General features: G+C 45.4%; 3 protein-coding genes across 4 annotated transcripts in view; 2 read left to right on the top strand and 1 right to left on the bottom strand.

The window, feature by feature from the left end:
• The window catches only part of KLC4 (kinesin light chain 4), an 11961-nt gene extending 9016 nt beyond the window's left edge, over positions 1-2945 (top strand). Inside the window, exons 13-16 of the mRNA XM_069065985.1 lie at positions 305-427; positions 749-864; positions 1210-1273; positions 2102-2945. Of these exons, the coding sequence (XP_068922086.1) occupies positions 305-427; positions 749-864; positions 1210-1273; positions 2102-2152 (354 nt within the window). The 3' untranslated portion in view covers positions 2153-2945. The remainder of the gene's footprint in view (positions 1-304; positions 428-748; positions 865-1209; positions 1274-2101) is intronic.
• The window catches only part of MEA1 (male-enhanced antigen 1), a 323822-nt gene that overhangs the window by 67391 nt on the left and 228727 nt on the right, over positions 1-27704 (bottom strand). The gene's annotated exons all lie outside the window — the stretch shown is intronic.
• PTK7 (protein tyrosine kinase 7 (inactive)) overlaps positions 4841-27704 on the top strand; it is an 87607-nt gene continuing 64743 nt past the window's right edge. Inside the window, exon 1 of the mRNA XM_069065960.1 lies at positions 4841-5076. Within this exon, the coding sequence (XP_068922061.1) occupies positions 5004-5076 (73 nt within the window). The 5' untranslated portion in view covers positions 4841-5003. The remainder of the gene's footprint in view (positions 5077-27704) is intronic.

The following is a 27704-nucleotide window of genomic DNA, read 5'->3' as shown; positions in this document are numbered from 1 at the left end:
TACCTCTCAGGGTTGTTGTACACTTAGCACAGTAGTAGGTGCTATATAAATGCTTGTTTCCTTCCTCCCCTTTTTTTTTTTCACCAGGGGTCCAGACCCAAGTAACTCTTTCTTAGAAGGGGAAGAGGAAAGAAAATTTAGGGGAATGACCTTTCACCTTTATGTGGGCTAAGCCATGAGGAGTCACATTGTGGTGAGGGTTGTAGGTGGGTGGTTTGTGACTGGGGGTTGGAAAAATATCCTAAGGAATCACTGAATCTGGAAATCTCTAACCTCTACTCCCTTCCCTTACTTTTCCTGCTAGGGCACAGACCCCATCAGCCAGACTAAGGTAGTGGAGCTGCTTGGGGAAGCCCAGGAAAGCCCTGGAGCCAGTGTGAAATTTGAAGGGGGTGAGGAAGTCTCTGTGGCTGTAGAGTGGTCAGGGGTAAGTGATTTTTTCCCCTTTTCTTTTCCCCATACCCTGTCCCTTCTGCTGCTCTTGGAGGTGTGTGGGCACCTGAAATTATCCCTTTCCCCTTCCTATTTTGCTTTGGTTTTTTTTTTTTTCTGTTCATCCCACATTGCCATACAGGTAGAGAGAAGAAACTTTGGGTAAAAATCTTTCTTCCCCAGATAAGGGAGAACCTGAGCCAGGTCCAACCTTCCATGGGATTCTGGAACATAGAGCTGGGGGTAAAATTGGGTGGAGAAATTGAGAGTCTGCTGAGTCTTCTCTTAACTGCCCTCCCCCTCCATCCCCTTCCAGGATGGTAGTGGGACCCTGCAGAGGAGTGGTTCTCTAGGCAAGATCCGAGATGTGTTTCGACGAAGCAGTGAGATGCTAGTGAGAAAGCTGCAAGGAAATGAGCCCCGACCCTCCAGGTACACACTGGGGCAGGGCCATAGCTAATCGTGTAAACAAGGCTTTCCCAAACTCCTCCTCACCCTTCCTTATGAATATGGCTCCCTGAAAAAAGTAAATATTGAAGAAGTACGTGAGAAGGAAGGAGGCCTGTTGGCTAGCTGGGGAGAGGGGAGGGGAAGCACAAGGGCAAGAAAAGAGAACCCACTGGAGAAACAAGAACTGAGGGAAGGAACAAGGCAGGTGAAGAAAATGCATGATCAAGGCCTATTGGCAATTATGGGGGATCCTGGGGCCCACAGGAATAGAGCAGGCAGAACCAGGGAGAGCTAGGCTCAGGAGATTTTTTCTTTTTCCTCTTACAGTAGCAACATGAAGCGGGCCGCCTCCTTAAACCATCTGAATCAGCCCAGTGAGCAGTCCCTTCAGGTGAGGAGGATGCCTGGTTGGGAGGTAGGAAGGAGAGCAGGTAGGGAGGAATCAAGTAAGGTCTGACAGCCAGAGTCCAAGTAGGAGAGACTGGGGATGAGTGAGAGGGGAGTAAGGAATGGGACCATCTGAGGTTATTCCAATGGGAGGCATTGGAGAGGAAAGGAGAGAAGGATAAGCAGGCTTATACTTGGGGGTTATCAAAGGGCACATCTGAGGTGAAAGGTAGAGAACCAAGAAGTATGTACTTGCTGTGTACTTCTGGGGGAATGGACTCAGATGGGGGGAGAGGGAATAAATAGAAACACTAAAGAAAGGTGACATTAGTTCTAGGGTAAGTTATTACTTTAATGAGGAAGTGACCATTCATAGCAATAAATGACATGGAGACATGGTTTAGTAGAAAGAGCCATGGATTTGGGGTCTAAGTACCTGGGTTTGAATCCCAGCCTCTTCTCCTTATTAATCGTGTGACTGTGGGCAAGTTGTTAACCTTCTTAGGCTGCAAATCTGAGAAATGAAGGGTTTGGACTCATGTTTTCCAAGTACCTTTCAACTCTGAGGTCTGTGATCTACATATAATATCCTAGTTATTTTCTCCACATGAATAGGACTTAAGGAAAATCCTAGGGGCATACTTTTAATGAGGTACAAAAAACCCCTCCCCAAACAACCTGAATCTTAAGGGATGTAAAGCGTATCCTGGGACTGGGAGAAAAGAGCAAAGTCCTGGACGTAGGATGCTTACGAGAGCCCTTCCTTTGGGAGGAGAGAAATGGACAGGGATTTGGAAGGTGACCTGGACTGATGGAGGGTGATCTCTTTCAGGGCTCACGAGGCCTCAGTGCTAGCACTATGAACCTCTCTTCAAGCAGCTGACATCTGACTCCCTAGAATCTTTCCTACTGTGATTCTCCAAACATACAGCATTCTCTGTGGCTCCTGCCTCTACCATGTCCTAAGAATAGACTGTCAGACCTCGGTGGACCAGTGGGGATGAAAACTTGTAAACTGCTGGGTTGTTCTACCCATTTGGGCTTTGGCTCCACCCTCAGGAAGGCCCTGCTGGGCTCCCTTTTACTCCTCTGCTGTCTTCTAGAGTAGTGCTAAGTCCTCCAGGGATTGGATTAGGAAGCAGGTATACGCCACAGGAATGGAGGGCTGAGGCCCGCTATCATCGTTTTAGTATGAAGGGTCTTTGGACTGGCCAAATTTCTATTCCTTGGCCTCCCTTTTCTCTATGTGCTCCTTTCCTTCAGGTCCAAATATTTCACTTTTCTTAAATAAAATAATCAGGATACGAGTCTTCCACATTTGTCTTGGGGGAATAGGGTAGGATCCAGGGTAAATACTGGAGACCAGTGGGAAAGGGAGAAGAGATGATCATGTACTTGGAAAGATGGGGTATAAGTGGTTAAGTAATGTAATGACTAGAGTGTTGGCCTAGAAGTTGGGAATACCTGAGTTTGAATTGTGCCTCAAACACTTACTAGCTATATTATTCTGAGTAAGTTGTTTGACCTCTCAGCCTCAGTTTCCCCATTTATAAAATGGGAGTAGTAACAGCAGGTACTGACTTTTTTGTGAGGGTCAAAGGAGAGATCATATGTAAAGTACTTTTACAAACTTTGAAGCACTGTATAAATGTTAGCTATTGTTTGTTTTTTTCTATTGGTGTCTGTCTTTTTTATCCTGTTTATCTTGTGAGGTCTTCAAGGATGCTAGTGAAGGGTTTGGGGATTGTGTTGAAACTCATCCTTTAAGATTGGGGTTGGGGGACATAGGAAGCTTATTAGCAAGACTTCATTGTCAAGGATCCATCAAGAAGAGCTCTGTAAAAAAGTATTAGTTGTAATGAAAATTGGCTCTCCCATGTGGTGGCCATGTGGGTCCCTAGAGTTCTGTTGCTGGGGCAGAGGGAGAGAGCTGTTCACCCAGAGCTCTGGGATTCTGGAAGCCCTCCCCCCACCATCCCCTCAGCTTAAGGTTGGGCGGAAGTGAAGGCTAAGCTGGAGTCCTGCAGTCCCTGCCCTCTCCACCCCATAACCCCTTCCCCCCCAAGCCTACTTGAAAAGAAGACACTATGATCTTTCCCAGCACATCCTGAAGGAGTGAACAGCAGCTGGAGTCTATCTTGTGGAGTCTGTCTCTTGTACACCCTCCTCCTACACCCCTTGCAGCTCTTACAACAAAGGAAGAATGTGTATGTGGGGAGGGGAGGGGGCCACTTAGAGGCTTGGAAAAAGGGCTAAGCCAGGCAGACCCACCACTGGAGACCCTACCTGGCCCCCTGGTCATGGAGGCTTCCTGCAGCTCACGTTGTCCAGTAATGGACTTGGGACTGAAGTTGCCTGGCTAATAAGGTTCTGCTTGCTGCATTCCTGAGGCCAGCCTTTTCTAGCTTTAGGTTCAGATTGGTGCTGGGCCAGAGCCAGACCACAGCTTCCCTGCAGAGCCTTCTCCAGTTGGCAGCCATGTCCTGGGGGATTCAAATTAGCTTCAAGTCCTGAGAATACCAAAGAAACAGTGGTTCTAAGGCTGACCTAGGAGTTCAGGTTACTGGGGGGCGGGGTATGGGCACCCCTCCCCGGACTAAACAACTGGTCTGAAATGACCCAATCTCCTTTGGAGATTATTTTTTTCTTGTGGTCTCTGTGTAGTTTTTGAGGGGAGCCCCAAGCCTGACCCATATGACTTAGTACACAATTCCTAGGGTCTCCTCCAACTGTCCAGTTCTCAAAAACAATTCCTCTGTCACTCCCATCTCCCAAATCTGTCTCTCCCTGACCCTCCCCCATCCCACTCAGGTCTCCCTCCTCACACTGTTCCCTCTCACCTCCCTCCTTCTTCAACATACGGTCTCCTATTTCCCCAAAGGTCTCTCACACTGTCCTCCATCCGTCCCCTTCTCTGCCTATATTGTCCCCTATTTCCTATCCACCAGGTCTTTTCCCACAGCATCCTCCCCCCTCTTCTTTCTTTTCTTTCTTCACCTTCATCTTTTCTCCTCCCTACCCCCATTATCCGCCACTCCACCCCCCAGTCTTTTCCCACCATCTCCATCCTCCTCCTCCTCCTCCTCCTCCCCCCCTTCCACTGCCCTTCATCCCCACCAGGTCTTTCCCAGATCCTGCCCAATTTATGAAACTCTGAGGTTGAGGTTGAGGAGGTTCCAAGGGAGCCGGCTCCGCACCACGACTACGATGTGGGTTCTAAGGAGGCGGGGTACCAGGCTGACACAGAGCAGGGGGGCCTGAGAGGGCAGGGCTCGGAAAGGAGGCTTAGGTGGGGGGACCAAGGGGGCGGGGCTCGCAACTGCGGCTGAGCCGGGGTGGGGGTGGTGGGAGTGGGCTTCTGAGGGGGCGGGGCGCTCTGCGAAGGCGGGGCTCCGCCAGCTGCCGGGGAGAGGGGTATCCTGAAGGGGCGGGGCTGCAGGGGGTGGGGCGGGTTGCGAGGGGGGCGGTGCGCGCCGCCGGGACAGGGGTTCTGAGGGGGCGTCGAGGGGCGGGGCTTCCCTTGGCGGCGACGCGCGGCTGCGGGCTACTCGGGGTACGGGGCGCGCGGGCTCGGCTCGGCTGCTCTCGGCACAGTTCGGGCTGCGGCGGCGGCGGCGGCGGCGGCGGCCCGGCCCCGGCTCCTAGCAGCAGCGCCTTCGCGTCCTGCGCCCCTCGGCGGAGCCGCTCCCCGCTCCTTCTCTTCCTCTTTCGTCCCCGCTCTAGAGCCGGCCGCGATGGAAGCGGAGCCGGGGGCCCCGGGCAGCTCCCGCCGGCCGCCGCTCCTCGGCTTTCTCCTGCTGCTGGGTGGTGAGTACCGAGGGAGCGGAGCGCCCTGGGGAAGAGAGCGCGGGGTGCGCAGCGCGGAGCGGGGCCGGCGCCCAGGAGGAGAGCGCAGGCAGCCCACCTGGGCAGCGGCCTCTCTGAGCTCTAGCCGGTCCGGCTCCGCCTTACCTGCTGGGAGAGACCTGGCCTGGGCGCCGCTCCTTCTACTCCGGCGGCAGGCTGCCGGGCTCCGGGGGCCCGAGTGGGGAGAGCCGCAGAGCCCTACCCGCTTGGGGCCGGCTGCCTGGCGGGGTGGGGTCGTGCCCAGCTCCGGGCGGAGTCCTTTCTCTGGGGAGGTGGGATGCGCCCGGGGGGCGCCGGGGCTTCCACGCCACCATCCATCCATCTCTCCATCCATCCGTCCGCCCCAGCGCGGATGGACCTTTGTTAAGCCGGTCCGGCTTCCTCCTCCTTCCTTCTGCTAGGCAGCGATCTGGACTCCTGGGGAGCGCGCACCGAGGGGACGGATTAGGGGTTTCCCCCTCCCCCTTCTGCCCATCCAGGGTAGTGTGCCCCCTGCCCGGCTCCTGGAGGAGCTGCTCAGGCCGGGTGGGCACGGGCTGTGCACAGACTACCGCTGGCACCAGGGAGTTACGGTGGCCCCTGCCAAAGTCGGGCATGGTTGGCCCGAGAAGAGGTGGATAATGAAGTCGTAGGCGGCTGCCCTATTGGGGATTTGACCCTCTTCCCCAGTCTCCATTCGCCATTCTGCCTCGGATGGTGCGGGCCAAAGCTGAAAAAGTTCATGCCTGCTGGTCCCTTTCCTTCTGTTTCTCTAGCCTTCGATTAAAAGGCACGAGCCGAAAAGTTTATCCCTTCTCTTCTTGGAGGGCCCAGGCACTTTGGTTTGAGGTGTGTGTGTGATCGGTATCTTTTGGTGTCCTATATTTTTTAACGCTGTTCTGAATTTACCCTCTCCCGTTTCTCCCCCAAGCTTGTGGCCATCCTAATTGCTGGTTTGCTCACACCTAAGAGGAGCTGGTTCAGAAGCAGGGAATTCTGGAGCAGCATGGAGATAGCTGGCCTCCTTGACCCATAATAACAGCTGCTCCCCGAGACCTTGTGCTCCCTGTGAGATGAAGTTTCTGGCCACATTCTTGGCTTTCTGCTTGTCCTGCTGTTTGACCCAGTCATAATTTGTGACACCTGTTTAGTGAATTTGATTGGGGGGGAGGGTTAAGAGATGGTGAATTTCTGTTACCTTGGTGGAAGAAAATGAAAAACAAGTCTTTGCACATAAAGGTAAGAGAGTCCTGGGATAATTCTAGAGTTGTCTTAGACCCCTTGAATGAAAGAATGTGATTGGCCGATTAGTTATTACATATATCTGGGTCCACATCTGTTCCTAAAGGAAGTTTGGTGGTTGTTTCTGTGATCGAGGAGTCCTCTAACCATATGGGAAAAGGCTGTCCTCTAGGTTCTCCGTCTTTTAGTAGTTTTTTTATGCTATGATGGCTCCTCACCATCTTATTGTTTGGGGCTCACAAGGAGTGTTCCAGGAGTTCTAGGGGTGGGTGTTCTTGTGGAACTGGAGCTTCAGTGCCCATGTACAGCAAATGCTAAATTCCTTCGGTGAGGAGAAGACCAACTCCTCAGATGTTAATCCTGTGACGTTAGTGTGTGGTGGGGAGAGGATGGGATGGGGGGGGGGGACCAAGAGGGAGCTCGAGGAATGGGACATGAGGTCTGGAGTCTCCTGGGGTGTGTGTGAGTGTGTGTGAAGGGGAAACTGCCTTGTGCTCAACAAAGGAACATTTTAATGAGAGCCTTAAATCAACTCCACCAAATGGGCCTTGGTGTGGAACCTGTCCATGTGCTGTAAACAATCATAGCCCATGGCCGTGGCCATGGCGCCTGCTGTCCTTAAGTGAAATCCGGGGCTCAACACACCCCCGGACAGCATGACTTCAGGGGGCAGTGATTTTTTTTTAATAGATCACAGTAGAATTTTCCATCTCATTGTTTAACTATGTAATTAATTAACAAGACTTTGCACAGAGAGACCCCAGAGTATTAATAAGGTCAGAAAGAAAGGGGCCCAGACAGCTGGACTTGTGGATTAGGATGTTTTGAAGTTTGAGTAATTATGAAGTAAATGGTCCAGTAACTTTCCAAACCTTGAGATCCCTGTTGTGATAAATATGGTAGATGAGAAGAAGGCTTTCTCTTTTGGAAACTCTAGTTCCTGAACTAGTCAATTTGGCTTCACCTCAGTTGCTCTGCCATTTATTTCCCAAGGCCCTTGCTTCTTGGGGAGGTTGGGGGGGGGGGGACACACATGAAATGGCTTTCCATTTTGGCCCTGATTGTTCATTACTTTATGACCAGATTCAGGGAGCTCTAGGAAATCCTATGAATGAGTTTTCTGAGAGGCTGGGGAAAGGTAAAGGGGTGAAGGAGTAAACCCTCCAACTCATTCTGTACCAGATGGACTGATCAGTCCTTCTAGAATACTGATTTTTTTTTTCTTTTTGGAGGGGGAGGGCAGGGCAATTGGAGTTAAGCTACTTGTCTAATGTCACATGGCTAGTAAGTGTTAAGAGTCTGAGGCCAAATTTGAACTCAGGTCCTCCTGACTCCAGAGCCGGTGTTCTATTCACTATACCACCTGGCCACCCCTAGAATACTGATTTTTATCATGTTACTTCTCTTTTATAAAATCTTAAATAGCTCCCCACTATCTTTAGGATTTTTTTCTGCAGTCTGGTCCAAATCTACCTTCCCATCCATATCCATTAAAAAATTTCACTATTCCCTTATATAAGCCAAACTGCACTACTCAGCTTTCTGAATGTGAACAGGCCTTCAAACAGAGGCTTTCCTTGTAAAATGAGGGTATTGGGCTAGATGACTTCTACTTTCCATTTAGTTATAACATGCTCTGATTGTATAGATGTCTTTCCTCCCCTTCTCTGTCTACTGAAATCCTGTTTTCAAATTGTACCACTGTAGATCCCAGCAAAAAAAAAAAAAGATATTTCAGACCATTGAACTCCCGTAGGACACATCTGTACCACTCATATAGTTTTTATTATTTACTACAAGATATTATAATTATTTGTGGACATGCTCTCCCCCTTACTACAATGAAAACTCCTGGGGAGGGGGGGCTGTTTTATAGTTATTCCTTGTAAGTCAGATAGTGCTGTACTTATGTTTGGTGGTAAATATTTGTTAAATGAATGGATATTCTGAGCAAGCCTAATAATAATAATATTTAGCATTTGTAAAGTGCTTACTATGTGCCAAGCATGGTACTTTTATTGCCCTTGATCCTCACAACAACCCTGGAAGGTAGGTGCTATTTTATTTAACCCATCTGTAGTTGAGGAATCTGAGGCAGATAGATTGTGTCCATAGGGGGATTTTGGATTCAAGTCTTTCTGACTCCTGGCCCTGAACTCAATCCACTGCACCACCTCCATGTCCCTAGGCTAAGGATTCATTGACTGAGATAAGTGTATCATCACCCTTTCTTCCTCTTTGATTCTCCCAACCCAGGTTCCCTTTCCTAGTGAGTGCTTTTGTCATTCATATACTCTCTCCAGTTTCCAGACTCAGGGCTATCCAGCTCACTCTGCCATTTGGAAGATATAAACCTGTTTTGCCATTTGGATTCCTCTTTCATAGTGCCAGTGTATATTCTGGTCCCCACTGAGGCTTCTGGGCACCATACTTTTGCTGCTTCTAAGCAATGGAAGGAGCACTAGACTTGGGCGTCATTGGACTTAAGCTGGGGGTCCTGTGGTTTTGCTACTCATAAGCTAGATGACCCTGGGGAAATCACTTCCCCTTTCTGAGTTTCCCTAGCTATGAAATGGTGGAGTTGGCCTGGATGCCTGTAGGATCATCCCTTTAGAGCCAGAAGGAAATTTAAAATTTTCATTTTACAAATTACTGAAAATTGGGATCCAGAGAGTTTAAGAAAGTCTCATGGGTAAGTAGAAGAGCTGGGATTGTCATTTAGGTTCTGTGATTCTTAGTCCAGAGGTCTTTCCATTTGTACGGGTCTTTTATTCTATAGTACTTTCCATTGTACAAATCTACAAGTCTTTTATTCTAAGACTAGAGTGAACTCTCCCCCCTATTATGGGCCTGCTCTCCCCCAGAGAAACACAGAGGGACTAGACCATTTCACTCCATTCCCTTCATACTTTACTAACATGGCACTAGATTGTAGCCTAAGCCTATGCTAGACTAAAAGGATGCCATACTAATACTTATACTTATCTATATCCACACTTATACTAGATTATGCTTTGTTGTTGTTCAAGTTGTATCTGACTTTCTTGGACCCTGTGGACCATATTGTACATGAGATTTTCTTGGCAAAGATAATGGAGTGGTTTGCCATTTCCTTCTCTGGTGGATTAAGGCACAGAGGCTAAGTGATTTGCTCAGGATCACACAGTTCATCTCTGAAGCTGCATTTGAACTCAAATCTTCCTGACTTCAGGCCCATTTATCAGTTACTGAGACACCTAGCTGCCCCTATACCATGTTTGTATTAGACTAATACTATGCTATATTTATTCTATACTTATCTATACCATATTAATATGGTATATACTTATATCTACATGCTTTCATATGTTTATGTACATATATAACTTATAAATAGGTTTATATAAGTAGTATGTATTACTATTATATATTAATATAAAATATATTTATATGATAAAAATGCTTTATCAGTATACAAATAAATATATATTTGTGCTATATGCTTTTATCAGACAACTACCATACCATGCTTAATAAAGACTAATGTTCTACTAATTTATATACACTATATTATTGCTAATTTATTTGTATTAAATTGTACTAATACTATACGATAGCAATACTACACGAATACTATTTTATATTATATTGTGCTACTTTTGATTTTTAATTTTAGGACCAGATCAATGATTTCTTCTGTTTAGGAAATTCTTGTTGAGAAAACTCTCTTACCAATGCTAAGGGCAACCACTCTGCAATTTACAGTATCAGGAAATAGCCCAGGGCCCTAAGCAGTTTGGTAACCTGACAAAGGCCAAACTGCCAGTGTATGTCAAAAGACTGGACTTGAGCTCAGGTCTTCCTGATTCCCAGATTTCCATCTACTCTACCACATTGCCTCATCTTCTTTACATATTCAGAGGTGGTTAGAATTGGAAGGGACAACAAAGAACATTTAGTCCTGTGCCTTTGTTTTACAGTGGAGAAGACAGGACCAGAATGGTATCTTGACCTACTGAACATCCAGAGTTAGTTGGTAGACAAGTGAGGGCTAGAACCGTGTCTCCTGGCTCGGGGCTCTTGCCATTTGGCACTGTACCGTTTTTCTACTGAAACTCGAGTATTGATATTTACCATTATAGCATTTATAACAGGGATCTGATTTGATGTATGTTAACTGACTTAAGGAAATGAGCTACCAGCTGCCGTAGCTGTGTGCTGTAGTACATGGGCATCCCCTATTTGTGTACTAGGGCCCGATAGGTGGTACAGCCCTGGAGTCAGAAAGATTCATCCTCCCAAGTTCATATCCAGCTTCAGACCTTACCAACTGTGTGACCCTGGGCAAATCACTTAACCCTATTTGCCTCAGTTTCCTAATCTATAAAATGATCTGGAGAAGGAAAATGGCAAACCACTCCAGTACCTTTGTCAACAAAACCCCAAGTGGGGTCATGAAAAGTTGGACTGACTGAAAAACAACTGAACAAAAATTTGTGTACTATTTCCACTTCATTTGGTGTTGGTGTCATTGCCTCAGTTACATTTTTGTATCAACTCTTTTCCTTTAGTCTGGATCAACCTGTTTCTGAAGGCCATTATCATAGCATTAGGACATATGTACTAAGCACCCAGAAAGAGTAATATGTAGTAAAATCTACCGTAGACTTCTCAAATAGTAGTAGGAGAGAAACTGACTTTGGTACTCTTGTGTTTCTTCCAATTAAGGAGCTCTTCTTTATCTTTAAATCTGGTTACTGAAGATAAAAATGACCTCAGGTGATCTGCATTCACATAATGTTATTTATTTTGTCTATTAGTCAAATTTTTTGTTGGGAAACAATCTTTTGTTTATTATATATGTAATTTTTAGAATGTTTGCAGCATTCCTAAGTACAATTTTAAAAAATTCTCAGGGGGCAGCTAGGTGGCGCACTGAATAGAGCACCGGCCCTGGAGTCAGGAGGACCTGAGTTCAAATGTGACCTCAGACACTTGACACAAAAACTAGCCGTGTGACCTTGGGCGAGTCACTTAACCCCAATTGCCCTCCAAAAAGCAAAAAAAAAATTCTCAGGGCCAAATCCTCACCCAGAGGAACACAGTTCTAATTTTAATAACTAGCCACTCAATGAGGAAATTGCTTTCATTATATATAAATTGGATTCAGTGAGTAAGTTTGAAAGAACACATCTATTGCATACAGTGAAGCATGTCTTTTTTGGGTTTTGCCATGGTATGTTGACCTGATCATGTTTGACTGTGGGGAAAGCAGAGTATGGATCGGGGTGGGGGGGGGGAGGAGGGAGAGAGAGAGAGAGTCAGTCAGTCCCTTTCACAGACTCAGTTTTCCCATCTGTGAAAATGAAGAGGTTGGTTGGAATAATCTCTAAGGTCCCTTTGGTCTAAATCTTATGACCTATCACCATTAGTGAGTGATGCTTTGTGATTCTGGCCAAGTGATTTACCCCTGTGTGCCTCAGTATTCCCCCCAAAGGAGGGCTTTGAGCTTAGTGGCTTCCAAGGTCTAAATCATCTCTTGCCTCATCTTTTGGATTTGATTGGATGTGGGTACTTAACTGCTTTTAACTTTCAATGTGTAAATCAAGAGAAACTTGACAAGCCAGCTCCATGGAAGAAAGGGTTATTCACAGGGTTGAGTGTCCTTGGCTTGCCTTGATTGCCTGCCTTTCTGGCCTTTTTCCTCTAACCTCAGTAACATGTGTCTTTTTTGCTGTGGCCCCTTGGTGCTCTATTTCTGAATTAAGAGAACCAGGCAGCTCTGGTTAGAGGCTTGGGTCCAGTATTGCTGTGGTTGACTACTTAAGTCTTATCCATTACCTTCTTGAGCTTTCTCCCCTACATTCTTTTTAGTACTGTTGCCCTCCCCCTCAGGCCCCGCATCATCCAGCTTCCATTTATCCAGGTCTGGTGAAAGTGCCCTCAGTATAGCTGGGCTAGATTCCTGTCTTGGGGCTGCTGAGTTCACGATATTCCACTATGCATTCATGCCAACTCCAGCCCTATGGCACTCTGGTGGAGCCTGCACAGCACAGCTAATCAGTGGTTTTAGGAAGCCTTGTGCAGCATGTCACTTTTTCCGCCCTCTTTTCTTCTCCATATTTAAGACATTTCTTGGTCATGCTGTCAGGAGGCAGTGTATGTAGCCAGGAGGCAACTTGACTCCAAGGGCTAATGAACTTGGACCTGGCAGCTCTTCCTGGACTGTCACTGAATTGCCAAGCACCCATTTCCCCCTCTGGACTAAAAGCCTCACAAAGCAGTTTGGTGTTTATCGGGTAGTATGGTACATTAGAGTTTTCTGTGTCTGTGGTTTATTTTCCTCGTAGACTGGAAACTCCTCATGGAGCTGGTATCTGAGCTTTGCATTTTCCCTAGTGTCTGGCACAATGCTCTGCACCCAGTGGGCACTTGATTTGTCCATTGACTGAAGAGTATCAGTGAAACTTGATTTTTTTAGGAGTTGGGCAGAGTCCTGATTCCTGTGTCTTAGAAACATAATAACGGTAGTAACAGTGATTGGCATTTAAGTTTTCAGAGTGCTTTATAGCCATTATTATCTCACTTGAGCCTTACAACAAATGTTGTGATTATCATGATTTAAAAATGGAGAAACTGAGGCTTAGAGAGTAAATGATTTGCCCAGGGTCACATAGCAAGTGTCAGAAAGTAGGATTTAAATCCAGGTCCTCCTCACTTTAGGCCCACTGTCCCACACTGCTGCTGTTGTTTTGGAGGCCGTGGGATTGAGTGACTTACCCAGGATTACACAGCTAGTGTCTGAGCCTGGATTTGAACTCAGATCCTTCTGACTGCAGGCTCAGGGCTCTAGCCACTGTACCACCAAGCTTCCCACCAACATTGCCTTTGAGTGATGAGATCTGATGGATGAATTTATCAGCTTTGTTGAAAGCTGGGTGAGTGATGAAAGTAGAGAATCTTGCTTGTTAAAAGTGTTGAGCAACTCACTTGATCTTCTGAGCCTCAATTTCCTCACCTGAAAAAATGAAGGGGGTTGTTCTCAATGACCTCTAAGGGCTTTTTAACTCTAAATAGTAATTTGGTTTCATTACATGATTACCTTTTCTCCTGCCCAGGCCTTAGTCTGGGCTTGCCGCTGTGTCGGGGAAGGAGGCCAACATTTTATGCCAATTTTTTTAGTGCATGGATTGGTTAGAAGCTTGGTTCTAGAAGATTGGTTAGAGATCTTCTAGTCCATTGCCCAGATTTTACATGTAAGGAAACTGAGGCTTAGAGAGAAATGATTTATCTTGGGATTTTACAGGGAATTAGAATTAGTTCCAGTAACTTTCCAGGAAACTACACAGTTTTGCCTAGAAATTTTGGACTCTGAGTTGAATGCTGAATGGGAGAGAAGTCATAATTACAGATTTAGAAGCAGTTGGAACTTCAAAGATCATCTAATCCAACCTTTTCATTTTCCAGATGGAGAAATTTAGAGCCAGAGAGCCTTGACTTGCCCAAGGTCACCAAAGGTAGGAAGTGTTAGAACAGGGATTTGAATCCAGGTTCTTTGTTTCCTTATTCAGGGACTTTTCAAATGATATAATATAATGGAAGAGAGCCCTGGCTTGGAAGTCAGGATCCTGGCTCTGGTCCTGCTTTTGTCACTGACTCACGGTGAAACTTTTGCAAACTTCACTCTCTGGACCTCAGTTTTTTTTTCACCTGTAAAATTAGAATATTTCCAAGGTTCAGGACACGATTCCCGATAAGAGCATTCATTGGGTCTGGCCTTTAAGAACCTTAGTTTCAAAAATCTGAGTATCTGTATAAGCTCTCTTTGGACCTCAGTTTCTTTCCTGGTGAAATGAAGGGGTCAGCCCTTTTTAGCGCTGCCATTTTAGGATTCTAATTAATTATTGAACACACCTGCTATTTGCCCAGCATTAGGCCAAGTGATGTGCTGGGGGAGGGGCAGGCCTTCCAGGAGAGTACAGGAATATGTGATTCCTAAATATGTCTTTAACTGGGGAAGCAAGGCAGACACAGACACAGATAAAGAACCCTGGAAAGGACTTCTGTCATTCAGTCTAACCCTTTGTCTTATAGAGATCAGTCAATAAACATAAACTCCTATGTACAAGGCACTGTACTAAGTATTGCTGATACAAGTACAAAGAATAAAACCATCTCATATTCACACCGCACATGGCAAAGAATGAAATAGGTCCTACTCACATTCTAACTGGAGAGACAGCTTTTGTTGCTATTCAGTCATTTCAGTTCTGTCTGACTCTTTGTGACCCCATTTGGGGTTTTCTTGGCAAGGATATTGGGGTAGTTTGCCATTTCCTTCTCCAGCTAATTCTACAGATGAGGAAATTGAGGCAAATAGGGTTAAGTGACTTGCTCAGGGTCACACAGCTAGTAAGTATCTGAATCTGGGTTTGAACTCAGGTCTTCCTGATAACCCCAGACCCCTAGCTGTGTCACTTTGCCTCCTAGCTGCCCTGGAGAGACAACACGTAACTATAAAAACACATACAGCATAAATATAAAGTTTGTTTACACACATACACACAAAGTAGTTAAGTACAAGGTAGTTTGGGAGGAAGGTCACTAGCACTTGGGGAAATCTGGAAAAGTGTCATGAGAAGATGGTTCCTGAGCTGTATTTTAAAGGAAGAGGGAGACTAGATGAAGTGAAGATTAGAAGAGAGTGGCATGGGGCACAGCCACTTCGGAGGCATTGAGATTGGAAATGGAATGTCTTGAGTTGAGGAACAGAGAGAAGGCCAGTCTGGTTGGATTTCAGAGTGCAAGAGGGAGTATAATGTCTAGTGAGGCTGGGGTCACATTGCATAAGGCAGCTTTAAAAACTAACTGGAGTTTATAGTTTATTCTGGAGGATAGATGGATGGATAAGATAGACATACTCAGACACACACACACATCTATCCTACATAGATAAGGAACGAGAATGATACAGTAAAGTGCTAAATTAAATAGAGTTACAGGCCAAAATGTGTCGTGAAGATACATGTTATAGGGAAGTAGAGATTAGGAAGGGGAAGAGATCAGGGATGGTTTCTAAGAAGGTTTCATGAAGGGAATGGGATTGCCAGTAAGTGTACCTAGTGGTGAGTAACTCAGCTCTTAGGTTAAAATGATCAGGTACATTTCAAGTTCAATTTGATGGTGCCCCTTATCACTTCATTGTGATAATCCTAGCAGATAGGGAGGACACAGAAAAATACTAATTTTGTTGGTTTTGGATCTTCTGACACCAGTGTACCACCATGGGCACCACCTGGGACCCCGTAATCATGTAAAGCTTTTCTTTCTCCTCCTCATTCTTTTATCTCCACCAGAAAGGACTCAACAAAGCTCCTTTGACAGGCAGCTTCTTAAATAGTTTGCCTCATTCTAATGCACAGATTTTGCAAAGTCTCTTTGTAAATGGGTCTTGGTATTTCATCAGCAGCTCATAAATTTGGGACTTTTCCAAACACAGCCACTCTGCATTTCCTGGCTGGAGCTTCCCCTCCCTCACCCGCGATGCGGATTGCTGGGTTCATAGCTGATTTACTCACAGCTCTTGGCACTCTCCCCTTCTCACTCCCTCACCCCCAGCCTCCCCTAAGATAAAAGTCAAAGGCAGATTCAGGTAAGATACAACTAATTGTCTGCTCTGCCTGGTGAGGATACTCCCATCATGGTTGGTAAATAGTCCAACACTGAGCCAGGAGCCCTTTCTCCCCTAGAAGGAACACAAGGTCTTTTCTGCTTTTGTTGATGGCAAGCTATCTCCTAGAACAGTGAGTAATGATGAACACAGCTCTGTCTGCCTATAGGTATAGGGATAAGGGCCTGTTTAAGTGGGAGCAGCTGCCTTTTTCCTGACTCTCTGCAGATTCTGGGCTGCATTGGGCCCAACATTTATTTCAGCAGTGTTGATAACCTACCAGTGTTCCCTTCATTGTCATTCTCTTTCTTCCCTTTCCCCTGCCAAGAGGAGAAAGAGGAGAGCAGAAAAGACCAGCAGTGGGAGGTTAGGGGCATGACGTTTGGACCCATCTTATGCCTATGTGTCTTTGGCAAATGGTGGTTCCTTTACGTAGCAGCGGTAGAATGTGAACTCTTTGAAGATTGGGACTGATTCATGTATACACATAAATATATACACACAGCAATCTCTTCCACATTGCCGGGTTAGGGGCACAGCACTCCTGATCTGAAAAATCTGCATAAAATGTTTTGGCCTTTCCTTCATACCAGAGAAATATATATGCTTTTTTTTTTTTAATGGGGTGTTTACAGTACCTTACTGTAAAATATAGGTTGATATTATACAATACTAAACATATATTTTATGCATTTCTGAGTTTCTAAGCTTTTTCTGTGTCATCTGCTGGCTTTCATGTGTAGTTTTCAGCTTCCACAAAACTCCCTCAAAATTCCCATTTAATTTCTTATGCCGACCCGAAGTAGATCAAAACTGAGAAGGAGGAAAGGCATGATGTGGAAGGGATTACTGTATATACATACAGACACACACACATATACGTGTGTACTTGTATGTATATACATAAATATGTATCTTTTGTCCTTATGCCTCCAACCTAGCAGAGTATCCTGACGTAGTAGCAGTTTTTATAAATGCTCACTGTCATACTTAGATAATTTGTCCTGCTTTTCTAAGGCTCTGGAATAGGAGTTCTGACCCAGGAAAGGGTGTTCTGTCACCACTTTTTCCTCATTCACCATACCAGCTCAGTATTTTATGATTGCTGTGGGCAGTCATATTTATTACATCAGACTCGACTGAGTTAAAAAAGGAAACGTCCTAGACTTTGCATCACGTTTCCTTAAGGAACTCCGGGCAGCTTGCCTGTGTTATCTCTCTGTTAGAGATACCAAAGATCTCCCAAAGCCCAAACTGAAATTGGTGGATCTTCCTGATTTGGACCTACACAGAGACAGCGTTAAGAAGGAAAAACCTGGGTGCCTTCTGGCCTTCACCTCCTCAGAGACTGTGCCAAGTCCGGCTGTCTTTTGAAGTTTCCTACATGTTTTATAGCACTGAGCACATTTTGCCTACACAGCTACCAGTCTTGTTTCAGTGGAAAAAACACTAGAGTTAGGGGACCCCATTTAGTAACTAACTCATTGTGTGACTTGGGGGAAGCTGTTTACCCCTCAGGGCCTCTCTTACCTTCTCTAGATAGAGGAGGTAAATGTTCGCTCTGGTCTAACTCTGATAATCCATGTTCTATGACCAGTGATGACCAAAGCCTTGTGTTTCCTGAATCCCTTTGACTTTCCTCTCTTCCATTGGTTTTGGTGAGGGCTTTCAGATCTACAAAGCTCTTTCTTATTCCCTAATGGTAAGGCACAGAAGCCTTGGGACTTGACTAAAATGGCAGTGTGGGTGTGGCATAGCTTTCCAGAGTTCTATAGGGAATGGAAAAACTTAAGTAAGGCAAGGGAAGTTTTAGAGGAGATTATGGAATGGATTATTTATCCTTTTAGGCCCACAGAATGTCAAGAACTACAGGGATGGGGAAGAAACTGAGGCCAGAGGGGAAATGAATTGTCAGTGGTCACATAGTGGTGTTGTTCAGTCTTTTCAGTCACAACTCTTCATTACCCCATTTGGGGTTTACTTGACAAAGATACTAGAATGGTTTGTTACTTCCTTCTCCAGTTCATTTTACAGACGAGGAAACTGAGGAAAACAGGGTTACATGACTTACCCAGGGTCACACAGGCTAGTGTTTGAGACTGAATTTGAACTCGGGTCTTCCTGACTCCAGGCCCAGTACTTTATCCACTTTGCCACCTAGCTGTCCCTATTAAAGCACTGGAGACTGGCATGTGTTACCATTGGAACCTGGAGTCTTGGTGACAGGAGGGAGAGACAGACTTTGAAGAAAGAGGTCATCTTTCTGGAGTGGTTTAGGTGAAATTCTCCTCAGAGCTCCAGAGGGAAGGAAGGACCAAGTGAATTTCTGAAATCCTTTCCAACCTGAGGAGTTTGGACCTGGGGATTTAAGTTATCCAAGAGTGGATGGTGTCCATCTGTCATGGAAGCAGAGCTCACAAGAACACACAATGAGTTCTTGAGAGCTACGGCTCACTTAACCTAGAGTTCCAGAATTCTGTACGAGAAGATCCAAAGACCAACACTTTTCTCTGAAAACAGGGCTCTCGGCCTTAAAACAGTGCATGTGGAAGGTCATGAATGACTCCCGGTTCCTGCTTGCTGTGTTCTTCCACATTCCAAGTCAGTGCAGCATGCTGGAATTTGTAGGCAACATCTCCCACAGTAGAGAATGCTATAGTATTACATAAGTGGTACTGGAACCATTAGGGAATAACTCATAGCTCATACTTCTGAAATCTTTTAAGGTTTTCCAAAGTTCTTTCCTCTCAACAACCCCATCAGGTAAGTAGGCCAATCTTTTATTGCTGAGGAAACCAAGGGTTGAAGCCAGAACCTGAACTGAGTTCTTCTAATTCCCAAGTCTAGCACTTTCTCCAATATATCTTCCTCCTAAATTGTGTGTGTGTGGGACCTTCTTGCTAAATTCTTTCTCATTACTCTTCCTTATGTTCTACTTTTCCCTCTTGTCAAACTTGGCTCAAAATTCATGGCCTCTAGAAAGCCTTCCCTGAATAAACCACAGTTTGCTCTGATTCTTTGTTTAATGCCCTTTCCACACGAATATAATGTTTTTCATATATGTGTAATATATATACTATATATAAACACATATTTCTACACCCTTATATCTTTGTTGTTTTTATTTCCAAGTTTTTTTTTTTAACTTAGAATGTTCTTTCATACAATAAATATGTCTTCTATTTCAGTTGTGTGCCATATGGGGTTTTTATCAACTTTGGGGGGTCAGGAGTTAGGTTCTAGTCATAGCTTTGCTGGGTGATCTTGGGCAATTCACTGAATTTCCATACCTCACTTTTCTCATCTGTAAAACAAGATGGTTGGACTAGAGGGTCCTTACAGCTTCCTTTCTGCTCTAAAAATTTAGTACCCCTTCCCTCACCATTCTAAGATATTTAAGTTTTCCTTGCTTATTGGTTTATTGTAGTTTGACCATGCTGTTGATGGCCTCTTCTATACATTTATATTGTCCAAATTAATTAAAATCAATAAACATTTATTAAGCACCAGTTCTATCCAGTGCCCCAACTCTAATCTAGGATGCTAGGAGTGTGGTCCTTTTGTGACATGGAGTCGATCTGGGGTGACTGCTGCTATTGGGTGGCCCTTTGTTACCTTAGAATGGAGTATCTAGAGGCCAGGGTACCTCTTAGGCTCAAGATGCTCAAAGATTTAGAGCATGATTGGGTTGGGGGCGGGGCGGGGAAGGAGTGGTACTGTTGCGGGAAAGGTGATACTTTGTGGATTCTTCCACAGGGAATAAATAGTACCTGTCAGCCTGGCCCTGTGGTGGGCCGTCCTTGTGGACTCAACCCCTTTGGCAGTCAGATGAGACCTCAGGGCCCTTCTCAGAACAATTTTTTTTTTTTAATTCAAGAGAATGCTAAATTTCAGTTAGAGGTTAGTGATAATAAAGTTAGAATTCTTTTCCCACCCAAGTTCATAGATCCCCTGAAATATAATCACGTACCCCATATGAACTCCAGGTTTAAAGTAGGTGTATGTGTGTGTGGGGTGGCACTTGCTAAGGCCTTATCGGAACCCTAGACAGGTGGTGTGGCCAGGATAATGAACTCTTTGTGCCTCACTTTGGGATCCGAGGTTCTTTCAGCAGCTGCCAACTGTACCAGCCAGCCAGCCAGCCAGCCAGCCACCCAGCCACCCACCCATCAGTCTAGTAGCCCTAAAAATGAAAAAGGAAATAAAGCCTAGCCTTGCAGCCAGCCACAGAGAGCAAATTGCTGAATCTGTTTGGTTAATTTAACAGATTAAACCAATTGTTAAACTGACCAATTTAAAAAATGCCAAACTTTTGAGCAGTTTTTCGAGCCTCTGCTGTGAGCTCCTCCCCTGGGGGCTGGGACTCCTAGGGAGAAGTGTTATGGTAAGGAGGAGGTGGGGTTGGGGAGAGGGATGCCGGGGCTCTGGAACAACCCTGGGGGCTTGGAAGATGGTTGTTTTTTTTTTTCCTTTCCTAAATTCCTCCTTAAAACAAAAGGCTCTTATTTAGTAAACACCAGCACACACCTCCAGGAAGGACCTGAGATTTCATTTTCTTCTTCCTGTCCTCCTTCCTTGGGTTGCTTTGTTTTGTAGGTGTACATTTGGAGTGGGTAGGAGGGGATCCTCTCTGTGTATTTTTGTTGTCAGATTTCATCCCTGGAGGTCCTGTAGGAAAAGGAGTTTCAGCCCTGTTTGCTCTATTTCCCTAATTGCCTCCTTACCTTTATTGAACAACATGGTTGGAGGATTTCTTTTGAGAATGGTTTTCCAAGGCCGCTAAGTGGATCCCTGCTGTATCTCTGGGGCAGCGCCCAGGACGAGTCTCTACTTGGGACTTCAACATAGGACCTTGTTTGACAAGCTCCAGAAGCCTGTTTGGGGGGGGGGGGGGGGGAGGGGGGGGGGGGGGGGGGTGGCCCAGGAAATGTGGGGGAGGGGAAAGTAGTGGGCTGAGTTTCGCTAAGCGGGAGAGCAAATCTTGTGTTACTTATGTCTCCCTGTGAGTCTGGATTGCTTTCACCCTCTTTCCCCACTCAGTCCCAGATCAAAACAGCCTCCTTGGGGAACAGGGAAATACCTCTCTTGATAGTGCAACCAGTGAGTAAACAGTGGAGGCCTCTGGCTGTGTTGGAAGGAGCAGGGCTGGAATGCAGAACATTTCATTTTAGGGCTGGACTTGGGTTTCTACTTCTTTCGATATTTGCAAATTTGAAACAAATGCCCTCATTTAGCAGCAGGCAGGCTGGGCTATAAACAGGGGCTGTTTATGGGCGTTTATGGTAGTCACAGGTATTTGTGGAGAGACCCCATCAGGTCTGGGGAAGGGAGGGTTTATGGCTAGGTGGGCTGGAAAGAGAGGAGGGAGAGATCCCAGCCAGGTCTCCGGTGGAAGGTTGTTGTGAGGTAGGTGATGCCATAAAAATAATTACAGCCTCCTGACCCCCAGGAAGGAGCCCCTTCTGAAGGACAAAGGGGATTGGGATGGTGCTGACCCCTGGGGGGTTGGGACCTGGGGGCCTTCTTTCCCCATAGCAGGCAGGCAGCCTTAAGGTATCCGGTTTCCCATGTGTCCTCCTATTCCCAGGACCAGTAATGACCACTAAATTTACTTTATGACCCTGGACTTAGAAACAATTGATGCTAGTCCCTTTCCTGGTCTTTAGGGATTTAGGAGTGGGGGAAAGAAGATGGGGTGCCTAGTTTCCTTTTTTTATTTTGGTTTCTAAAAGGAGTATTTTTGAAGTTTTAGCTGAAGTAAGATGATCTTATTTGGGATCAGTCAAGTGTGCTGTCTTTCAGTGGTTACAGATAAACTAGAATAGTTTTCAGCCACAGTTAAGAGTCAAAGGCTTCTACCTGGAAAGGGCCCTCTAATCTAAACTCCCATTTACAGATGGGGAGATAGAAACACAGAGAGGTTAAGGATTTGCCAAGACTCACACAGGTTTTCCATAGTTTCTCATCCCACTTCGAGCTCCCCTCCCAAGTGAATAGTCTTGATAAACACCGTACTGTTCATTAATACTCACCATTTTTTCACTATTGCGAATTAATAATTTAAATAAAAACTGTTCACTGTTGCAGTTACTCAGCAAATGTCATTTCCTTCCACAATGGTTATATTGCAGTCAACACAGGGAACTTCTGACCTTCAAAAAGCGCCCTGGGACTTCCACTCTTGGCTTTTCCTTGGCTATCTTCCCTTAGTTCTTTTCACCATTTGGATTCCTACCCATGGATCCCATCCCATGGAGCCTGAGATACTCTCTTCTTTGTGAAACTTTCCTCCATTCCCCACTCCCCCAAATCACTTATTCATATCAAGATTGGACCTGTGATTTTATAGGGATGGGGAACTCCCCGGAGAGGACCCTTCTACTAATGCAGGGTAACACCTTCTCTTGCAACTTTTTGTCTTGAGAGTTGCCTAGAGTATGGAAGAGATTAAGTAACTTTCCTAGGATCGCAGCTGTTCTGTGAGAGGCCTAACTTGAACCCAGAGCCATCCTACTCCATGCCTTTTCTTGTGTGAACTGTGTAATAAATACTATTCATGTCATTCCCTACTGAACTGGGCTGCATTGAGATGAGGAAACTAAACTTTCTCACCTAGTATCAAACACAGTAGCTTCACATTGTTGAAATATTTATTGAACTTATTTTTAATGCTCTTTTCACGGTTTAGTTGTGGAGAGAAAACAGGGGTATTAGAAGTTCTGGAACACATACTAGGCTCCCTGCCTCATGGGCTGCCAAGGGCTGGGGGGCTTGGGGTGCTTGGGGCAAGAGCCCAGATTTAGCTGTGTTTTGCGTGAACTTGTGATGAGCCATTGCCCAAATGTCTCTTTTGCCCTCCTCCCTGAGGCAGCAGGTCGATCTCGTTCTGATGTTAATTAAATGCTGTGTGGGACACCAGAACCATTCAGTCTCATGGGTCACCTTGTCTTCTCCAGAATCCAAGTGGTTCTTAGGGTTAGGAGCCTCCTATTTTATTGAGATTGGTGTATTTGGCCTGAGATATTGGCATTTCAGGAGATGTTTTTCACTGTGGATGGATTTCAAGATCTGAATGATCGCCCGTATTTTTTTTTTTATTAGATTGTAGCATGATTTTATCACTTAAGCCTCCTGGATGTTCACCTCTGATTCCCTGGGTAACTCATCTGTCTCTGCCTTGCAGTTAGTTAGTTAGAGCTCAAGCTTTTCACCTGGAAGGGTGTTCCAGTTAGGGCCAGCCTTGGTGTGGAGGAGGTCTCAGACTCATTATCAGATCAAGCACTTAGCTTTGACTGCCGAGCCCTGGGGGTCTGGTAGCCTGGGCCTGATAGCTTGTGAAGTAGGAATGTGGAGAGGTCTTTTCTCTCCTCCCTTTCCCCTGGGAATGTTAGGGAGATGAATAAAGTATTGTAGGTTAGGGCTTTTAACTGCTGAGAAGAAAGGTGTCAGAGATTTTCTCTGAGGTCTTTCTCCCTTTCCATTCTAGCCAGTTTCCTGCTACCCTTTGATATACTAGTAAAGGCATTTTTAGTGGGCTATTTTGAGGCAGAACCCTTAAGCCTTGATGTGAAATGCCTGCATCTGGGGGAAGCCAATCTTCTCAACCCCAGGGCAATGGGGGGGGGGGGTGGAGAAAGTAATGAAATCCCAAAGATTCTACTCACATCTACTCACTCATAGAAATGCCTACTATGTGCTGAGCAGTCTTGGGGCAGGCCTTTACTCTGATTGCATTCCTTGACTTCTGCTGACTTCTTGGTTTGGCTGTAGTTTATTCTTTTGGTCTCTCCACCCCAGCCCCGAATCCTTTGATGCCTTGTTTACATCTATAGCCAGAAAAATTTGGACAGGATTTGTAAGGACTTAACTGGGTCACTTTCCAGTGACTACCCTCATAGGTGGAAATTGTGGCAGTTGAATTAATTGCTGGCTGGTAGGATCACGGTGAGCTGTTGATCAGGTTGACAGGCTAACAAACTCCCCTGAGCCCCAGTCTGGAAATGTGTTAGCTGCCTGGCAAGAAGAATTTTTATAGGGAAAAACAAGGTGTGAATTTGTTTTTGTAGCTTCCAGTTGAGTTGAGTAAAGGTCTACAGGAGTTAAGACTTTTCAGGTAGATCCTTCTCTCCTCTGTATCTGGCAGGGAAGAAGGAGGAGGGGGTGGCTTTTGGGAGCTGGGTGATGTTAGCTCTTGAATACAGGATGTGTGGTGACTGGATGAGATCCCACAGCCCATTGAGATGCCTGTGACCAACCCCTTTCATTAGATCAAAGCAATACCTTTTGTTTTTCCACTGTTACTCTCCACCCTGGAGCCAGAGCTATAAAGCACTGGAACTCGGATGGTCTCCATCTGGGCTGCTGAGAGGAGGGAGTCGAGGGGGTTGGGGGATGTCATTCCCTGTGGATTTGAACTTCCTGTTAGTTGTCTGTCCCAGACACTTACTGCTTTTGCCAGGATCTGTCTGGCTTAGCCTGACCAGGCCCCAGCAGGCACCATGCCATGCCATGCCATGCCATACCTCAGATTGTGTAGCTCCTCCTGTGCCCTGCCCAGTTTGGATACTAGGCTGGGGAGACAAGCCTTCCTATGTGGCTGGTTTTCACTCGGGGCTACATGTTTTGTTGCTGAATCATTTGCATTCATTTAAAGTTGTGGAGGGTGAGTGATATTTCAGGCTTCAGTACTGGGTTGCTAGAGGACTTCTTTTCTCTCTTTAGACCTCATTAAGAATTCCGAGGGCAGCAGTATGGGGTCTGTAACTGCTCGCCCTGGGGCAGCCCATTCAAAGCTTGCTTAACTTCTGACTGCCTTGGGCAGAGGCCAGCTACTAAAATATGAAAACTGTTTGCCCAGCAGCCCCCAGAGTCTGGCCAGACTGCCCTAGCCAAAGAAAACACACATTTATAATCCATTATGGAGCCTCATCCAAAGTCTTTTTACTCCTCAAAAGTCTTTGTCTCTTCTCCAGCAGTCTCAGTCAGCTAACATTTTTTTTAAGAGACTACTACATTTCAGGCACTCTGCTAAGCTCTGGGGATACAAAAAGGCAAAAGACAGTCCCTGCTCTCAAGGAGCTCATGGTCTAATGGGGGAGACAACCTATAAACAATGTATGAACAAAATATTGACAGGATAAATTAGAGATAATCAGCAGAGAGAAAGCTCTAGCATCAAGGGAGACTTTTTACTCTTGCATTTCCTTGTGCAGGTACCTAATAATAGGTACAGCAGCTCCGTTGGGCTGTGGAGGTACGCCTGTATTCCTTGGCATTCCGTACTAATATCATTTAGCAGCTGATCCCAGCACAACCAGTCCCTGTGTCCAGAAATGCACTTCTTGGGCATCTTGAGTCCATCCATCTGCTTTTTGTCAGGAGATGGGGAACTCATTTCATTTTTGGTCCTCTGCATTCATTAGAATTCTTAGGGCTTTCAGAGTTATTTATCTTTACAATGTTGTTACTTATTATAGAAATTGTTCTCTCGTTCTTACTTCTCTCTGAATCAGTTTATTTAAATCTTCCCAGGTCTCTAGAGAATTTCAGTGACATATCCAGGGTCACACAAATAGAGTAAATGGCAGAGCCCGGATTTAGAGGCAAGTTCAGTGACTTAAAATTCTCTTCACTGCGTCACACACACCACCAGTGTGCTGACATCCTGGGAAAAGTACTAACCTGGCCAGAAACTGATGCTTCTTTTCAATTCTGTATTTGTAGAGTTTGCTCTCATTGTCTACCTAGGTGGCACAGAGGAATCAGAAAGACCTGAGGTTATTCAGCTTCGGACATTTACTAGCTGTGCAACCCTGGACAAGACACTTAACCTCTCTCAGCCTTAGTTTCCTTATCTGTAAAGTGGGGATAATAATAGCTATTACCAGAGCGTTGTCTTGAGGATCAATTGAGATAACATATGCAAAGCACTACCTAAGTCCTAGTTATTATGTCCTAGTATAACAAATATAGCAAATATAATGGGGTTTCTTTGAAAAAGAGGATGCTAGGTGATGTGGCAGATAGAGTGTTGAACCTGGATTCCAGAAGACCCGGAAGCCAAAGAATAGGGATTCTGCTTGGCATTTTGCTGACCTGTTGCCTTCCGAATACTCCCAGGACTTGTATCCCATGCCTAGTTACTCCTTTTGAACAAGTTTCCATGCATAAATTGATGGCAGATTACACAACTAAGCCCACAAGGGCCAAAGGACAGCTTCTTTAAATACCGAGCCAATTGGTATGTTTTCCGAGCTGCCTTGTACCTCCCTTCTTAATAATAATAGTAATAGCTCCCATTTATATAATGCTTAAAATGTTTTATGTGTGTTATCTCATCTGAACCTCACGGCAGTCCTGGGAAGTAGGTGCTAGCATTCTTTAACAGATAGAGACCAAGGCTGAGAGGCTCACCCAGAGTCACAGAGCAAGTAAAGGTCTTGAAGGTGAGAGTCAAACCTAAGTCTTCTTGTCTCCATGCCTAACACTTTATGTCCTGTTCCAACCTAACTACTGAAGACTTACTTACGTTCCTTCTGTTGCTTACTGTCTTTGTGACCTCGAGTAAGTCACTTAACTTCCCAGGGACTCAGTTTCCTTATCTGTAAAATAAGGAGGTTGGACTCAATAGGTGACCTTTGGGGTCCCTTCCAGATCTAGAATGAGGATCCTAATGAACTTCATATGGTAATGTAATGTGGGCAGCTAGGTGGTGTAATGGGCAAGGTGCCAAGCCTGGAGTCAGGAAGACTCATCTTCTTGAGTTTAAATCCTGACCTGTGTGACCTTGGGCAAGTTACTTCACCCTCTTTGTCTTCTTTCCTCATCTGTACGATGAGTGGGAGAAGGAAATGGCAAACCACTCTAGTATCTTTACCAAGAAAACCCCAAATGGGGTCACAAAGAGTTGGACATGACTGAAAAATAACAGTGTGGTAGGGAATGTAGAAGGTAGTGAGAATGGGGAGTGGGGTGTGAGAAAGTTACTGTTCGTATGGTAGGGAATAATATAATATCCCTGATATTCAATCTGAATCCAGGTTGCACAGGAACTGAGCTCTGGCTCTCTCTATTCTGAACCAAGTACACTAGGGTCATCATCACAGACTGTGGTAGTTTGGATAATACTAAGTGGATAAGTGTGAGTGCCATATTGCAGTATCTGTAGACACGGTACTAGTCTAGGGCAATTCCTTCTGGAAGCCAGTCTCTTTTGTGGGCTTGAGCACTTGATAGGATAAGCCATTACCACCTGAACCAGCTGAGGCCTGGATTTTTCATGGAAGGTGCAAAATAAGGACAATTTAGAAGGGCTATTGACAATTGGGATGTTTGAAGAAGAGGAGAGGGGACTGAGGGAGTGAGCCTGATATTCTTCCTCCCCATCTCCATTTCTTGGTTTCTCTGGTTTTCTTCAAGTTCCAGCTAAAATCCAACCTTCTACTAGAACCTTCTGATAGCTCCCTTAGTTCTAATGCTTGCTCTCTATAGGTTATCTCTGATTCCTCTGATATCTTGCTTGTTCATTGTTGTTTGCATTTTTTGTCTTCCTGCCTTCAAGGCAGGGAGCACCTGGAGACCAAGGACTGTCTTGCCATTCTTTCTGTCCCCAGTCCTTAGCTTAGTGCCTGGCCCATAGTAGGCACTTAATAATTGTTAGTTGATTGACTACACAAAAAGTGTTTAATTATAGTTTTTTTTATTGCTAACTCTTTCCTCA

This window comes from Petaurus breviceps, unplaced genomic scaffold (genome assembly GCF_028583685.1).
Source record: "Petaurus breviceps papuanus isolate PSGF00001 unplaced genomic scaffold, PetGlider_PUasm1.0 90701, whole genome shotgun sequence".
Taxonomy (NCBI): domain Eukaryota; kingdom Metazoa; phylum Chordata; class Mammalia; order Diprotodontia; family Petauridae; genus Petaurus; species Petaurus breviceps.
Note: the sequence above shows the minus strand (reverse complement) of the source record. Positions and strands in the feature narration are given on the sequence as shown.